The sequence below is a fragment of the Ipomoea nil genome, unplaced genomic scaffold (assembly GCF_001879475.1).
Source record: "Ipomoea nil cultivar Tokyo-kokei standard unplaced genomic scaffold, Asagao_1.1 scaffold2759, whole genome shotgun sequence".
NCBI classification, from domain to species: Eukaryota; Viridiplantae; Streptophyta; class Magnoliopsida; order Solanales; family Convolvulaceae; genus Ipomoea; species Ipomoea nil.
Genome location: NW_017619187.1, coordinates 2,456,628 through 2,472,716, shown reverse-complemented (window position 1 = coordinate 2,472,716; position 16,089 = coordinate 2,456,628). Strand labels below are relative to the sequence as shown.

General features: G+C 41.4%; 2 protein-coding genes and 1 pseudogene across 2 annotated transcripts; 2 read left to right on the top strand and 1 right to left on the bottom strand.

The window, feature by feature from the left end:
• Positions 1 to 269: 269 nt before the first annotated feature.
• Positions 270 to 2,674, top strand: LOC109156861 (DELLA protein GAI1-like). The gene has a single exon (XM_019304725.1). It carries the CDS (start codon positions 594 to 596, stop codon positions 2,343 to 2,345), a length of 1,752 nt encoding a protein of 583 aa, XP_019160270.1. The 5' UTR covers positions 270 to 593; the 3' UTR covers positions 2,346 to 2,674.
• A 3,503-nt stretch (positions 2,675 to 6,177) lies between these two features.
• LOC109156749 lies at positions 6,178 to 9,466 on the top strand. The gene is made up of 3 exons (XM_019304582.1): positions 6,178 to 7,924; positions 8,034 to 8,642; positions 8,778 to 9,466. The coding sequence occupies exons 1-3, from the start codon at positions 6,178 to 6,180 to the stop codon at positions 9,464 to 9,466; spliced, it is 3,045 nt and encodes a 1,014-aa protein (XP_019160127.1).
• Positions 9,467 to 9,828: 362 nt separating this feature from the next.
• On the bottom strand, positions 9,829 to 11,434 carry LOC109156759 (annotated as a pseudogene).
• Between the last annotated feature and the right edge of the window lie 4,655 nt (positions 11,435 to 16,089).

The following is a 16,089-nucleotide window of genomic DNA, read 5'->3' as shown; positions in this document are numbered from 1 at the left end:
AAAAGTGCCATTTTTCCTAAAAATAAAGGATAAATGCTTAAAATAGTCGTCCCACATTAATTTGGGAAGTAAGTTTGTATCACTATTTATTCAAAAGCCTTTCTAAGATATATAGGCATTATAAAAGAAATACGGAGTAATTAGAAGAAAAAAATATTATTATATCGTAAGAGTGTAAATTTCCATTTAAAAACATTGCAGAGAAATTATTGGACGGTAAAAATAGTAAAATACTGGTATTTAAAAAGAAAAAAAGAAAAGAAAAGAAAATGAAGCGGGGACAGAGATGAGAGACTGCATAAAATTTGCATCTTATTCTGATCAGGTTGAGCTGTTCTTTCTGTAGCTGTAAGCTTCAGAACTTCGTTCCCTGTGCCCACCTTCACGACCCTCTCTCTCTCCTCTCTCTCTCTCTCTCTTTCTCTCTCCCTCTCCGTACTGCCTGTTTTCGTAGTGCCCAATCGGAATAGCATGTAGTAACTTTAATATGCATAAACTCCATCTCTCTCGGTGAAAAGATAACAAGAGATTTTCAAAGAAGCAGTGAAGAAAACTAATCTCTCATCTTCCTTTTTCTGAAACTCCCAAAAAAAATGAAAAGAGACCATTTCAATCGTAGTGTTCAGGGTTCCTTTTCCGGCGCCGGGAGCGGCGGCGAGAGAAGCGGTGGTGGGAGTAGCAGCGGGTTGTCGAAGGGGAAGAAGATGTGGGAGGAGAGTGAGCAGGACGCGGGAATGGATGAGCTTTTGGCGGTTTTAGGGTATAAGGTGAAGGCGTCGGACATGGCGGAGGTGGCTCAGAAGCTTGAGCAGTTAGAGGAAGTGATGGGGAGCGTTCAGGGAGACGACCTGTCGAGCTTGGCGTCGGAGACGGTTCATTACAACCCGTCGGATCTCTCCTCCTGGGTGGACTCCATGATTTCCGAGCTCAACCTGGGCGACCCGTTTTTGTCGTCCCAAACCGAATCCTCCTCCGCCATCACCCGAAACTCCACTCAGATCTTCGACGACTCCTCTTTCGATTCAGATCTCACCGCAATTCCAGGCAAAGCCGCGTATCCTCAACCTCCAAGCAAGAGATTCAGGACGGCTTCCACCACTTCCTCCACCTCCTCCAACATGCAGCTCGGCGGCGGAAACGGCGGCGTATGGGGAAGTCCTAACGGCGGCGAGTCAATCTCTCCTTCTGAGTCAACTCGCTCAGTAGTCCTGGTTGACTCGCAGGAAAACGGCGTCAGACTCGTCCACACCTTGATGGCCTGCGCGGAGGCGATTCAGAAGGACAACATGAAATTGGCGGAGGCTTTGGTGAAACAAATCGGTTTCCTCGCCGTCTCGCAAGCCGGAGCCATGCGAAAGGTCGCCACCTACTTCGCCGAAGCCCTAGCCCGGAGAATTTACCGGCTCTACCCTTCCAACCACAACGACTCCGCCTTCTCCGACCTCCTCCAAATGCACTTTTACGAAACTTGCCCCTACCTGAAATTCGCCCATTTCACCGCCAATCAAGCTATCCTTGAAGCCTTCGCTAACAAAAACCGCGTTCACGTCATCGATTTCTCCATGAAACAGGGGATGCAATGGCCGGCTCTCCTCCAGGCTCTCGCCTTACGCCCCGGCGGCCCTCCCAGCTTCCGGCTAACCGGAATCGGCCCGCCGTCGAGCGACAACACAGATCATTTGCAGGAAGTAGGGTGGAAATTAGCCCAACTGGCCGAAACTATCAATGTCGAATTCGAGTTCCGAGGGTTTGTGGCTAACTCCTTAGCGGATCTCGACGCCTCGATGTTCAACATCCAGGACGGCGAGACGGTGGCCGTTAACTCCATCTTCGAGCTCCATCAGCTGCTCGCCCGCCCCGGCGCCATCGAGAAGGTTCTATCCGTCGTGCAGGACATGAAGCCGGAGATCGTGACGGTGGTCGAGCAGGAGGCGAATCATAACGGTCCGGTTTTCATGGACCGGTTCACCGAGTCCTTGCATTACTACTCCACCCTCTTCGACTCGCTGGAAGGATGCGCCGCCAGCGAAGGCGGCGCGGTGTGCGACCAAGATAAGGTGATGTCGGAGGTGTATTTGGGGCGGCAGATCTGTAACGTGGTGGCGTGCGAGGGCGTGGACCGGGTCGAGCGCCACGAGACGTTGGCACAGTGGAGAACCCGGTTCAAGTCCGCCGGATTCTCCGCGGTTCACTTGGGCTCTAATGCCTACAAGCAAGCTAGTATGCTGTTGGCCCTGTTCGCCGGCGGAGATGGGTACAGAGTGGAAGAGAACGACGGCGGGTTGACGCTGGGTTGGCACACGAGGCCACTCATTGCCACCTCGGCCTGGAAACTCACCAGTTAACTCACCGAGTCAGATCATGGAGCTATTGGCGGTTCAGAATCTCGGTTTTGTGAGTCCGGTTTGGCAGGATGGATGGAGACTCGCCGGTTCGCCGGCTCGCCTCCCAGCAAATCTGTTTTTTACCAAAGTTAGTTTGGAATTTTACTGTATTTATTTATATTTTGTGAATGGATTATGATGCTGTAATTTTAAGAATTTGAAGGGTGAATCTGGAAATTGGTCAATGTGTATTTAATATTTATCGTATTATTATTACAGTATATATTATTGTTATATATGTAACCTAAACTCTTAAAAGCAGGTGGAGATGGGGGCATAACTTTTATTGATTCGATTTCTGGGTACGATGTATAGGACCCAAACCTACCTTGGATATTTTTATTTTAATGTTTATCCTTACTTGAAATTACTATTTTAACCTTCTACGGTAAGGAATATTAAATTACGATTCAATTATTAGTTTTTTTTTTTTTTTTTTTAAATATTTAAATACCACTGACCTTATTAGAATATGTGGCTTGGGAGAGTTACAATGTGCCATTGAGTTGCAAGTTATTTATAGTATGATTCAATTAGTTAAGAACTTAATTTAAAAATATTATTTTAATTGAGAATTATTATTGTGTTTTTATTTTATTTCATTTTTATGTGGAAAAGAAGAAGTGTGATTTGGAAGTGAATTTTAGCCATAACCTTTTGAGGTACAGAAGCCAGAAGGGTTTGTTCATCCATCCCTATGATTGAAAGAAAATGTCAGAAAACTACAACTTGTTCTTTTTCTTTTGTTTTCTGCATTTCATTTTTGTGTGTGAACATCTTTAGCCGGCTGCATATATTGTATTTTTTTTTTATTTTTTTTTTTTATATTTTGGTTGGGGGTGGGGGTAGGGGTGGGGTGGGGGTTTAATACAAGGAAGATTTTGAGTGATGAGGGAAATTTGCAGCAATTATTCAATAATGGTGTGTACTAGATAAACTATGTTCATTATAATAGTTTGTAGACTACACAGAAAGATAAATTACACTACAAAATCATGTGCAATGACTTTGACTGAGACTCTGAGAGGGCGTTGACAAGCTAAGAATTCAGTTCCTTCTCTATCTTTATGAAATTTGATAGCTAAAAGTAAATTACTATAATTTTGCTTCTTTTAGACTAATCATGTTCGTATTGAGTAAGACATCAGTAAATGGCAAGATGTGTTTTAACTAGCCCACATGCCAACAAAGTCATTCCATACCTCATTTTTTTTTGGGTCATTTACAGGAATTAAACCATGTATTTTGTGATTGTTAGAAAGTTAAATCCATCAACTTATTTTGATTTAGTTAACGGCTTAAACTATGTCGGAAAGGCAACTCTAATATTTTACAAAGCGTAGATGAATTGAATAGTGATTGATTAAATATAAAATGATTATAAAATGTAATAAACTTATTATTGAGAAGATAAATTTGAAAATATAAATACAAAACAAAATAAGGATTAACTCTGATATCAAATTTCGTTATAGGTAATAGGTAATTGTGTTACAAACTTGAAAATATTTTTTCTTTAAATCACTCCTTATTTTAGTTGGAATTGTAATCTCAATTATTATAATCCCATCCCTCTCAAAGGATAATGACATTCAATTAAAATAAAAGCATCTTGGCATATAATATTTGATGCCTCCGTAGATGTAGCTATCCTGCTTTGCAATTATATATGCATTTCCCTTTTCATTGTCTATTTCCTTCCATAAAGGATTATATTATATTAAGCATCTATTTTTCTTTCAAAAATATGTATTTTATGTGTTATGACAATTGCTACATAGTTTATGGAATTAATCAATTAGGGTTTTGCTTTTAAAATAAATAAGTATTTATCTCCCTTGCAACAAAGTATGTGCCATGGAGGTTGAGACTTAGAAAATAAGGACTATAGATTGTGTGAATAAGAGATTTATAGTGTGTCGTGAATAAAAGTGATACAGAGTTAGCTATTAAGTGACTAAAAAAGTGCAGTGTTTCTTGTGACCCAATTTTAAATTTGTTAGAGGCTTATTGAAGAGAGATAAATAAACAACAGGAGATCGATGTAAAGAACAAAACGCAACAACAGACTTGCTAGCAGGGTGTCTCTCCATCATGATCGAGGATTGAATGAATTTGAGGAACTTCCATTTGCTTTTTCCCAAACATTGAGGGATGACATATTTGGAGTTGCCGAGTCTAGAAGTGTTTTAATTTGTTTTGTTTGATGGGTCAAACAACACATGGATATATTCTACTAGATTGAAAGATATGATACGTCTCAACTAAAAATTTAAACAAATAATAATATAATACGTTTATTATTTTATATATGTTGCGTGACCTACTAGTAAATGTATATTACTCCCTTAGGATTTACTAGAGAATAATTATCTTGATTTCATTTCTAATACACTTCAAAATATATATTGTATATTTTTTAAATTTTAACACTTCAAAAAACAATTTTACTTTAAGTGAAGTATCAATTTTGCCCCACTATTTGACCAATACAATACAACGTAATATAATTGATCATATACTAGTTGTGCTCATATATATTACACTACTATACTACTATATATGATTCAAAATGATATGATGATAAAAGAGAAGTACAGCTCATTCACTATTTTAATTCGAAGTGTAGGGATAGCCAATCCCATCTCTCCTACCCTAAGCCTCAAAATTCCAACAAAAATGGGATTGAAAAGTATGGTTAGTGCAAATATTCCATCCAAATGCCACCAACCAATCAATCAATCCATGATATCCCACCACTATTTAATCAAGTTGTAATATGAATAAAATATAGAATTTAACTACCATCAAGATATGGTGTGATTATAAAATGTCTAAAAATCAAAATCATTAGTCATAAATTTGAACCCTGTCACAACAATTTTAGAGAAATTATGTTATAACCTTTTCTTTATATATTAGGTAATTTAATTTGTACTCAGCCAAGTTAGTTAAGTAGTTGGTTTAGTAGCCACAAAATTCTAAGTCTGACTTTCTGTGTGAAAGCTACCTATTGGCCTAGTTTCTCGATTTGAGACAATCTAAACTAGCTTAACTATTTGTTGTCCTTTATCGACTAGGATCACAACGCCAGTTTCATCCAAAGCGGCTCACCTATAGACAACCTAGATTGGTTAGTTTACCTCTTTGTGGTCATTGCCAGTTAGGGTTACAAGGCGGGTTTCACCCAAAATGTACATTCGGGTAATAGTTGTGAATTTTCTTGTAAATTAAAGGTAATTTGTACTCATTTGTTATTAATCATATTACATCATTACATCATTTTATTAGCTTATATAATTTAAGGAGACATATTATATTTTTCATTTAAAACAACTTTAAATAGTTCTCCCCTTAATAAAAAAATGTTCCTTAAATATGCTGACTCATTCAAATATTATTATAGATTAATAGCATGATTCACATCTCAAATGAGTTAGCATGAGACATGATTGGGACTCCATTTTAGTACAGCTCACATTGGTTTTATAAAATAAAAATTTTTTGCCACGTTAGTCGAACAATTAATGATCGTTAATTACTATACCATCGTTGTATATGTTGAAGCATTGTCATATGAAAGTTCATTTTAATATAGTGATGTTACTTGCCTTATTTATTTATTTATTTATTTATTTATTTATTTATTTATTTATTTATTTATTATTATTATTATTATTATTATTATTATTATTATTATTATTATTATTATTATTATTATTATTATTATTATTATTATTATTATTATTATTATTATTATTATTATTATTATTATTATTATTATTTTTATGCGATGAGTGAAAAGCTCTCTAGCCAACGGTCGCCGGAAGATTGCGATCTTCTGGAAAGGAGTACGAAACGGCCTAAATGTACAGGGAAGGGGACAGTGGCGCTGGTGTCGGACACGATGGAGGATCAGAGGCCACATGCGGACGTTGAGTTCGTGAAGGAAACACCGGTGGAGGAGATGGGAGAGGACTACGGTCCGACACCCATGCATGGATCTCAACGATCGATTACGGATGCGAGGCCAGCCATCGGGGGATCGACGGGGGCGCCAGTTCCGCATCGCAGGACCTACGCAGAAAGTGTGTCGGGTTTCATCACGGTGCCAGAGGCAGTACCGGGTGAGGATGCGGATGATGATCCAGACGATGATCCAGAGGAGTTCATGGATGATGAAGACGATGACCCCTTATGTCCTACCATCAGACTGACGAAGGCAGAGATAGAAGCGATCCGGGCGCCGTGGAGGAAGGCACTCATCATCAAGGTGATGGGCAGGAAAGTCGGGTATGCGTACTTGTTACGAAGGCTAAATTCCATGTGGAAGCCGCAAGGAAGGTTAGATCTTATTGCAATAGATAATGATTATTTCCTTGTCCGTTTTGGATCTGTTGAGGACCTGGAATTCGCCATGTTCGAAGGTCCGTGGATGATATTAGATCATTACCTGCTAGTCAAGCCATGGGTGCCGGATTTTGATCCATACTCAGACAAAACTGAAAAGGTTCTGGTTTGGGCTAGAATCCCATGCTTACCGGCGGAATACTATAATTATATTTTTCTAAGGAAGCTTGGGAACAAAGTGGGAAGGACAATCAGAGTGGACCAAGCCACAAGCCAAGTTTCAAGAGGAATGTTCGCGCGGATATGCGTAGAGGTTGACATAACCAAGCCGCTCATCTCGAAATTCAAGTATGAGGAGAAGGTACGATTTGTCGCGTATGAAGGCATACATATGATCTGCTTCTCCTGCGGAATCTATGGGCATGCAGCGGATGGGTGCCCTTCGAAGACCAGAACAAGCCCGGCGGGGGCGGCGGCGAGCGATGGGAATGTCCAGGCGGAACACGTACCGGTGGCGCAATCTGAATCCAGGAACCAGGGAGTGAAAGTTGGTGAGGAACCTTTTGGGGTTTGGATGATAGCACCTGGAAGAAAGCAGAGGACTGGGGCGAAGCCAAAACAGGGGGATCGTAAGACGGGAAATTCTGCACACCGTACGCATGGAGCTAACATGTCGAGATTCGCTCCCCTGGTCTCTCACGGGGATATTGACGAGCCCATTGCTGGCAACGAAGCAGAAAATGAGTTAAACACCGAAGTAAACAGATCAAATGCGGTGATTGAGCTAACGAAGGACCCGCAGGAGGCAACAAGACCGGGGATCAGATCGAAGAGACCAAATATCATAGCTATTGAACGCCAAATTCTTAATGAACCAAGGGCAGGCAGTGGATCACAGATCAAAGCTGATGAGCAGGCGGATCGGGGTCAGAGAAGCATTGGTTCAGGATCCCGGCGTGCGGCGGAGGAGGACGAGCACGTGGTCATCAGGGGCGAGCAAGGGGGACGGGTCATTAGCTCAACAAGAGTGATCAACGATGATAGAGCGATGGAACTGCCGTCGCCGGTTTGGCAAAATGCCAATGAACATCACTCGGACCCGCCAGACAATTTTGATAAAGAGGGGGACGTTGTAATGGGATTAGATGGGAATACAGCACATGACGTGGGAGTTGGGGGCATTGATGCCCGTTGAGTCTTGCAACGCATGGCTTTTGGTCCTAGCGTTTGGTTTTTGAGTTTTTTGGTTTTTTCTGTTTGCTCTCTTTTTAATGATTAGTCTGCTTTGGAATTGTCAAGGGGCGGGTGGCAAGTCATTCCTCCGCGCCCTCAAAAACCTGCTAAAGGTTTATAAGCCTGATATCCTTGGGCTTTTTGAGCCCAAAGTCTCTGGGGTTCAAGCTGACAATATCTGCAAAAAGCTGGGTTTCTCGGACAGGGTTCGTGTGGAGGCCCTGGGCTTCAGTGGAGGCATATGGGTTTTCTGGAAGAGCCCGGCACAGGTCACAGTCTTATATACTCATCCACAGTTTATTCTGTTGCAGGTTGCTTCGGCAGGCCAATCTCCGTGGTTCTTCGCCCCGGTGTATGGTAGTCCAACGCATCACCTCCGGCGGCGTCTGTGGAGGGACCTCAGGCAGTCGAGTAGATCCATCACGGGGCCGTGGCTCACGGCGGGGGACTTCAATTCAGTTGTACAACGAGAAGAGACTATGAATTATAGCTCGTTTTCATCGCAGCGAAGCTCTGACTTTGTGAATTGGATTCAGGAGGAAGGGCTTATCGACCTAGGTTTCTCCGGACCAAAGCTCACTTGGATTAAAGACGGCTCGAGTGACAGTATCAAAGGCGCCCGCCTAGACCGTGCCCTTTGCAATACGGCGTGGCGAACCAGATTCCCCGACGCATGTGTGTCCCACCTACCACGTTTGGCTTCTGACCACGCCCCAGTTTTGATTTAACTTAAGAAAGAGGGCAGAAGACAGCTTCCATCACGCTTCATGTTCCAAGCTGCATGGCCCATGCATCCGACTTTTCAAATAGTGGTGCAAAAGGAGTGGAAATCGTACTTAGACATACCATCGAATGTGAGCAACTTGGCCAATAAGCTGACTGATTGGAACAGGTCAGAGTTCGGAAACATCTTCATTCGGAAACGCATGCTCTTAGCCAGGCTGGGAGGGATCCAAAGCAGGCTGGAAATTTCTTTCCATAGAGGTCTTGCTAAGTTAAAACGAAAGCTAAGGGCGGAGCTCGAAGAAACACTGTATCATGAGGAGCTTCTTTGGTTTCAGAAATCCAGAGAGGAGTGGATAGCTTCGGGCGATCGCAACACCGCTTTTTACCATGCGGCCGCCACGGTCCGTAAATCTCGGAATGTTGTTACCCGGCTTATGGATAATCTAGGAAGCTGGATAACGGAAGAGAATGAGCTTAAAAGGCACATCCAGAGCTACTATATAAACCTTTTTACGAGGGATGACAGTATTTCTGCACAGAGCGGCACGGCGTCCTTCCCCAGGCTTAACAGCAGGGCTTGGCGCATCTTCAACCGACCTATCACGAAAGAGGAGGTCCATACAGCACTCACCGACATGAAACCCTACAAGGCCCCGGGCCCCGACGGCTACCCTGCTGCGTTCTACCAAAAAACCTGGGAGGTCACGGGCGACAGTCTTTTTGAAATCACTACAAAAAAACGCGAATATAGCGACGGACAAATCTGTCGCTAAAATAGATAAAATCCGTCGCTAAAGTGAATAGCGACGGATTAGCGACGGATTCAGTCCGTCACAAAAAGGGGCGTCGCTAGACACTAGCGAGGAAATTTAATTCCGTCGCTAAATTTAGCGACGGATTTTTCCGTCCCTAAACTAAAAAAACGCCGTCGCTATTTTCCTCTCCATGACCATTTGAATGACGAATTTTGCAAGGGAATAGCGACGGGATATTCCGTCGCTATTTCGTTGCTCTTCTTTATTATTAGAATATATTTAGCTACGAATTTACTACGATTTTGTTCCGTCACTAAATTATTAAATTTTTTTTAAAAAAATTGTCCATTAATTAATATCATATACCCGTATTAAACCTATAATATAATACTTTAATAATATAATTGTAAAATATATTAAATTAAGAAATTCAAACTCAATAACAATAACAAAAGTATACTTTCTATTTGAATTGATATTCTATCCGAACAAAAGAATCATAGTTACATTGACATCTAAAAGAAATTAGAAAAATTAGTTTCAGCCCATCATCATCATCATCGTGATTTCTGGCTGCTGCAATTAGGGTATTCAGTCTCTCTATCAACCTAGCCCTCCTTTCTTCATAAGTTAGTTTCTTTAGGTTGAACCTATAAATAGATACAAACAGAGAATGTGTTAGGTACATCTCTATAATCAGACAACATTTGAAAGGGTAAATTTAAAAAGAAATACACAAAATATAGCAGACCTCTTGTACTCCTTAGGTGGCTGCTTCTCGGACTTCTTCGGGCTTGGATCTGCGTGTATAGCAGCATGAACCTTTTTGTACATAGCCTCAATGTGTACTCGCTAAAATGAGATTGGTACTTCTCAGGCTCATCTTCATTCAAGCTCTGGGTAACCAAAAAAATATAGCCAAAAAAAAAAAACAGGTTAATAAGTGAACAAATAGATCATCACGTAATTGTGGCACAACTATGAACTACCAATAAAGATTTTTCAGTATATAACTAATAAAAGAAGATAGTTCGGAGAGGAAATCGTCATCAAAGCAACTGGTTCAACAAATCCTCAGATATTAAAAATGAAGACAGGAGTAACAACGATAAGAATAGGAAACATCAGTATGTTCCAACTTACATTCATGTATGCTGCAACATGTCCTCCATAGATGTACTTGAGGTGAACTCGGCATCAAGGTTCTTGAAATCCTTGTTGAATCTAGCAAACCTCTTGTCACTGTGAGGAAAATCGAGCCCACCATCCAAAGCACCCTGAAACCAAGAATCAAATAAATTTGGCATCATCTCTTTTGTTTAAAACTAAGTCCAAAAATATAAATTATATTTTTATTTAAAAGAATCAATAGATGGCCAGTAGAGGAATGACCAACATAAGCAGAGGGATCACACATGAAATTTGTGTAGGATGGAGAAAGATGTTTGACTCAAACTAGTCTAAATATTAATGTGAAAATTGAATTCAATGGTTACATGTTAGAAGTATTCACCAGGTTCAACAGAGTAGTCCTCCCCGGTAGGCCTGTTCATAAGATCAAATTTTACTAAAACATAAACTGAAGTAGATACTTATTACAAAGAAATACTATACAAGTAAGTAAAGCCAATTACCACTCACCTCAACATTTCCTTCATAGTCTTGATCCATTTCAAGCTTTTGGAGCACTCGGCGAGCCAAGAGAAGTCCAGTGCAGTAGGCTGAATTGAGGAGTAAAAGATGATAACCCAAATTAACAATTAACAAATTTACATTAAAAAATAAGAAACAAATAGGCAAATGTAGGGATGGGTACCTGCAGCGTAATTGGTAAGACCAACTTCAAGGCCATAACGAGGGAGTTCATTAGCATAAGCAGAGGCAAGAATCATATCACTAGCAATACTAGCAGATACAATTTGAACAGTTTCGGGTGATGCCTTTCGGCCCATTAGTCTGATGAAATAATAATACTGCAAAGGAAAAAAAGCACGAAGATAATGGGAATTGGGGTTATCATTAACATAAACAAAGTTCAGTGAACAGGTATATACATGCGTAACTGTGCATATATCAACATATAAAGGAAATTTTGAGTAAAAAAATTTGCCTAAAGCAAGACATTCTTTTGTTGGGCATTTAGCTTCAGCAAAAGCTTCCGCCAGATATGCGGATGTTACTCCCAGGCCGCGGTCGCGACCGTCGCAACCGCAGCCCAAGGCCGCGGTCGTGACCGTTGCTACCGGGCGGCGGCGGTCACCGGCGCCATTGTTAGCCGGGGAAGGGAAATTACCTGTTGTCGTCTGAGGAGTGGTTGCAGAATATTGCAATTGTTAGGGTTATGGGAAGGGAAGAAATTACAATTGATAAACTATGATTTAAAAAAAAACATTCAGAATAGCGACCGATTATTAATCGGTCGCTAAAATAAATAAACTTATCTGGCTGCAAAAATTTTAGTGACGGATTAAATAATCCGTCGCTAGATAACGACGGATTACTATATCCGTAGCTAGATAAAGACGGATTAAATAATCCGTCGCTATATTAGCGACGTATATATAAATCCGTCGCTAAAATATAACAAGTAAGATTGATACAACTTTTGAAGTCAACCGGCGAAAAATACATCGTAAATCCGTTGCAAATCCGTCGCTATATTTTGCGCCAAAGTTTGCCACTAAAATTAGCTACGTATTTAACGACGGACAAATTCCGTCATTAATTCGTCGCTAGTCCGTCGCAAAATATCTATTTAACGCAAAAATTAAAATCCGTCGCTACATTGTTGCTATTCCATCGCTAATTTAGCGACGGAACAGTTCCGTCGCTAAATCCATCGCTATTTCCGTGTTTTTTTGTAGTGAATGGTGAAGGTGGCTTTTCAGACGGGACACTTGCCTGACGGAGTTAACGACACGCTTATTGTTCTAATCCCAAAAGTGACCAGCCCCGAGAGTATCAAGCAGTTTAGGCCTATCAGCCTTTGCAACGTGAGTTATAAGCTCATTACCAAAACCATCACGAACAGACTGAAGCACGTTCTGCCTGACCTGGTTGGTCCCTACCAGAGCTCCTTTGTCCCTGGACGTCAGATTGCAGATAACGTTGTCATATACCAAGAGGCAATGCATACCATGAGAGAGAAAAAGGGCCAAAAGGGGCTTATGGCGATCAAGCTAGACCTGGAGAAAGCCTATGACCGCTTATCTTGGGGTTTTATCCAGAACACTCTTTCTCAGGCTGGTTTCAACTACAGCTGGACCACGCTTATTATGAATTGTATCACCACTTCTAAGCTTTCCGTTGCGTGGAATGGAGAGAGGCTCGCACCGTTCACCCCGGGGAGGGGTATTCGCCAGGGAGACGCAATGTCACCCGCTATTTTCGTCCTTTGTATGGAGCGTCTGAGTCAAGCAATCACAGCGGCAGTGGAGAGTAAGGTTTGGAAAGGAATTACTTTTGATAAAAATGGTCCAACTCTGTCTCATCTTTGTTTTGCAGATGACATGGTCCTCTTCTCGGAGGCATCCCTTGATCAAGTGGAGGTGATTCAGACGTGTCTCGATAATTTTTGCAGAGCCTCTGGGCAGAAGATCAGCTTCGAGAAATCAAGTATTCATTTCTCGCGCAACACGGACCCGATGCTAGCCGAGGAAATTGCAAACAAGATTGGTATCTCGGCTACAAATGACCTCGGCCGGTATTTGGGCGTACCGTCGCTCCACGGCCGGGTAACTTGTGACACTTACTCGGGATTGCTAGACAGAATCTCATCGCGCCTCGAAGGGTGGAAAGCCAAGACTCTCACCACGGCGGGGCGAGTCATTTTGGCAAAGACGGTCCTGAATGCCATACCGGTGTACACCATGCAAACTACGTGCCTGCCTAAGAGCCTCTACCTAGAAATGGAAAAAAGGACAAGGAGGTTTTTATGGGGCACATCGCCTACAGGGACAAACAAAATCAGCTTAACTAGCTGGGAAGTGGCAACTACCCCTAAAACGCTGGGAGGGCTGGGACTCCGCCGCCTGCACGAGCTGAATCTAGCCTATATGATGAAGGTTGCATGGAGGCTTCGAACAGAACCCCAGAGCATGTGGGCTCGTATGTTGGCAGCAAAGTATAGGTTCAATGGGGGTGAAAAGAACGCGGATTTACAGAGAAGGAAAGCCATGGCATTATGGAGAGGGATCAACCAAGCCTGGAGCTATCTGGAGCAAGGGCTAACAAGAGTTGTGCGAAACGGAGAGACCACACGGTTCTGGATGGATACATGGTTGACCGATCAGCCACTCTATGACGAGCTTCGCACACCGCTGAGCCTTCCTGATCTGTATTCCTTTGTGGCGGATTATTGGGATGGCCTTCGCGGATGGAAATGGGAAAAACTGGGCCAGTCTTTGCCAAAGGAGTGCCTGGAAAAGCTCGCGAGCTGCATTTTGACGGAGGGGGGACAGGCTGACGAACTGGGATGGAAACCGGACGTGGACAGACGATTCACGATAAGCTCAGCTTATGATTTGATAGTTCGAACGGACGACATTCAACTAGACAGCGAATGGAAGGGTATTTGGAAGTTGAAGCTGCCGGGGAAAATATGTTTTTTCATCTGGCTCGTGAAGCACGGGAAAATTCTAACGAATGCGGAGCGTGTTAAAAGGCGATTGGCCACTGATAACTCGTGTTTTCGTTGTGCAGGTGTAACAGAGGATTTAAACCACATTTTCAGAACGTGCACGGCTGCGAGAGGGATCTGGGCGGCAGCGACACCAAGGAGCATAGCCGTAGTCCTTGACGCCCTCAGCTGGAAGGAGTGGCTGTACGAGAACCTCAGGGGAGATGTGAAGAAAGGCTTTGACGAGGGCTGGCCTGAGCGTTTTGGCATCAGGCTTTGGTGGCTCTGGAAGTGGAGAAATGAAGAAGTCTTCAGAAACTCGACCATGCCGCTGCAGAAGAAAATTGATTGGCTGTTAAGCTACGACGGGGAGGTCAAGCAGGCGTTCAGAAACCAGAGGAACTATGGAGGGCCGTGCAAGACTAACGATGAGATGGCAGTTTGGGGCAAACCTCCCAGAGGTTGGATGAAAATAAACGTAGATGGGTGTCGAAAAGGAAATGGAGTGGCGGGTTGCGGAGGTATCTTGAGAGATAGTAATGGGGTTTGGCAAAGAGGCTATACGCATAACATAGGAAGATGCCAAGCGGATGAAGCAGAGGCATGGGCGGTGCTGCAGGGGATTCGTTTGGCGAGGCACTTAGGAGCTAAAAACCTGGTGGTGGAAAGTGATGCGTTGTCCGTGGTGAAAAGTCTTAATAGCATGGATGGGCATCAAGGCAACATTGTTCAAAGGTGTCTCTTGGAGGCGAGGGGACTGGATGACGTGGTGTTTAACCATGTTCCCAGAGAACAAAACGGAATAGCAGATAAACTGGCCTCGTTAGCCTTGTTGCATCAGCTTGGAACAACTATGCTGGTAGAGCCACCACAAGGGATTCAGTTAGACATTCAGCAAGAGCGAATTGGAGCTAGATATCCGCGCGGCTACCCTCGGGGTGGCAATGGCGGATGAGTTTTTTTGTTTTATCTTCTCCTGGGTAACCCCCTCATGCATGACCAAAAAAAAAAAAAATTATTATTATTATTATTATTATTATTATTATTATTATTATTATTATTATTATTATTATTATTATTATTATTATTATTATTATTATTATTATTATTATTATTATTATTATTATTATTATTTCAAACCATATCTCAAATAAGTAAGGCAGAAAAAAAAAATATTTTTTTCAGTTATATCCAATTATACGTTACAGTCATTTGAATATCTTATTTTTAGAAGTTGTAAATGGTACCCTCAACTTTGTAAAAATGTTGCAATTGTAGTCTCTCAATAGATGGAATCTCTAACGTTATTTGGGTTCTGATCTCGAAAAATATTTTTTAAAAAAATAAGAAAGAAATTACTTAAGTGTTTATATATGTTAGTGGAATATTGTTAATAGGCTTAATCTAATTAATCTGATTGGTGCATGTTATCGGGTGATTCGGGTCCGTCAAGGCAGTCCAAACTCGAAAACTCAGTAGCTTTATATAGGGTCATGTTTCATTGAGAACATGTTCTCAAGTTAAAATTGTGGATTAATATCATTTATCTTATTGAGGATTATTGAAAAATAAGATGAAAATAGTGGTGTTATTTTTATAAATATTGTAAACTTGAAAGTTTGCCATAGTTATAAATTTGATTATTTTTTTCAAATTTTTTAATTACTAAAACTATCTACCATTGATGAACTTAGATGAGTGGATGATGAGATTCGTCTATACTTTTTGTAAGAGGACCATATTCTCATTTGATCATCGTTCTATATATGAGGGCTGACCTCCATGAGAGTAAGGTTTTCCATGGGAAGTGTAAACAAATGCTAGTCATCAATCTAATAGATTTAACTGGCGAAAAATAAAGAAAAATAAGAAAAAAATATATGTAAAGGGTTTGGTCAATTTCATAAATATTACGGAGTAAAATTTTCAAAGTTTGTAGTATTTATAAAATTAATCTTATCTTTATATATATATATATATATATATATATATATATATATATATATATATATATATATATATA

Excerpts from the sequence above, each read along its gene's own strand:
- LOC109156861 (XM_019304725.1), top strand. The coding sequence starts at position 594 with ATGAAAAGAGACCATTTCAATCGTAGTGTTCAGGGTTCCTTTTCCGGC.
- LOC109156749 (XM_019304582.1), top strand. The coding sequence starts at position 6,178 with ATGAGTGAAAAGCTCTCTAGCCAACGGTCGCCGGAAGATTGCGATCTT. Across the intron at positions 7,925-8,033 it reads AGTTGGGGGCATTGATGCCC|GGGCGGGTGGCAAGTCATTC; the intron begins GTTGAGTCTTGC and ends GGAATTGTCAAG. Across the intron at positions 8,643-8,777 it reads AACCAGATTCCCCGACGCAT|TGGTGCAAAAGGAGTGGAAA; the intron begins GTGTGTCCCACC and ends CTTTTCAAATAG.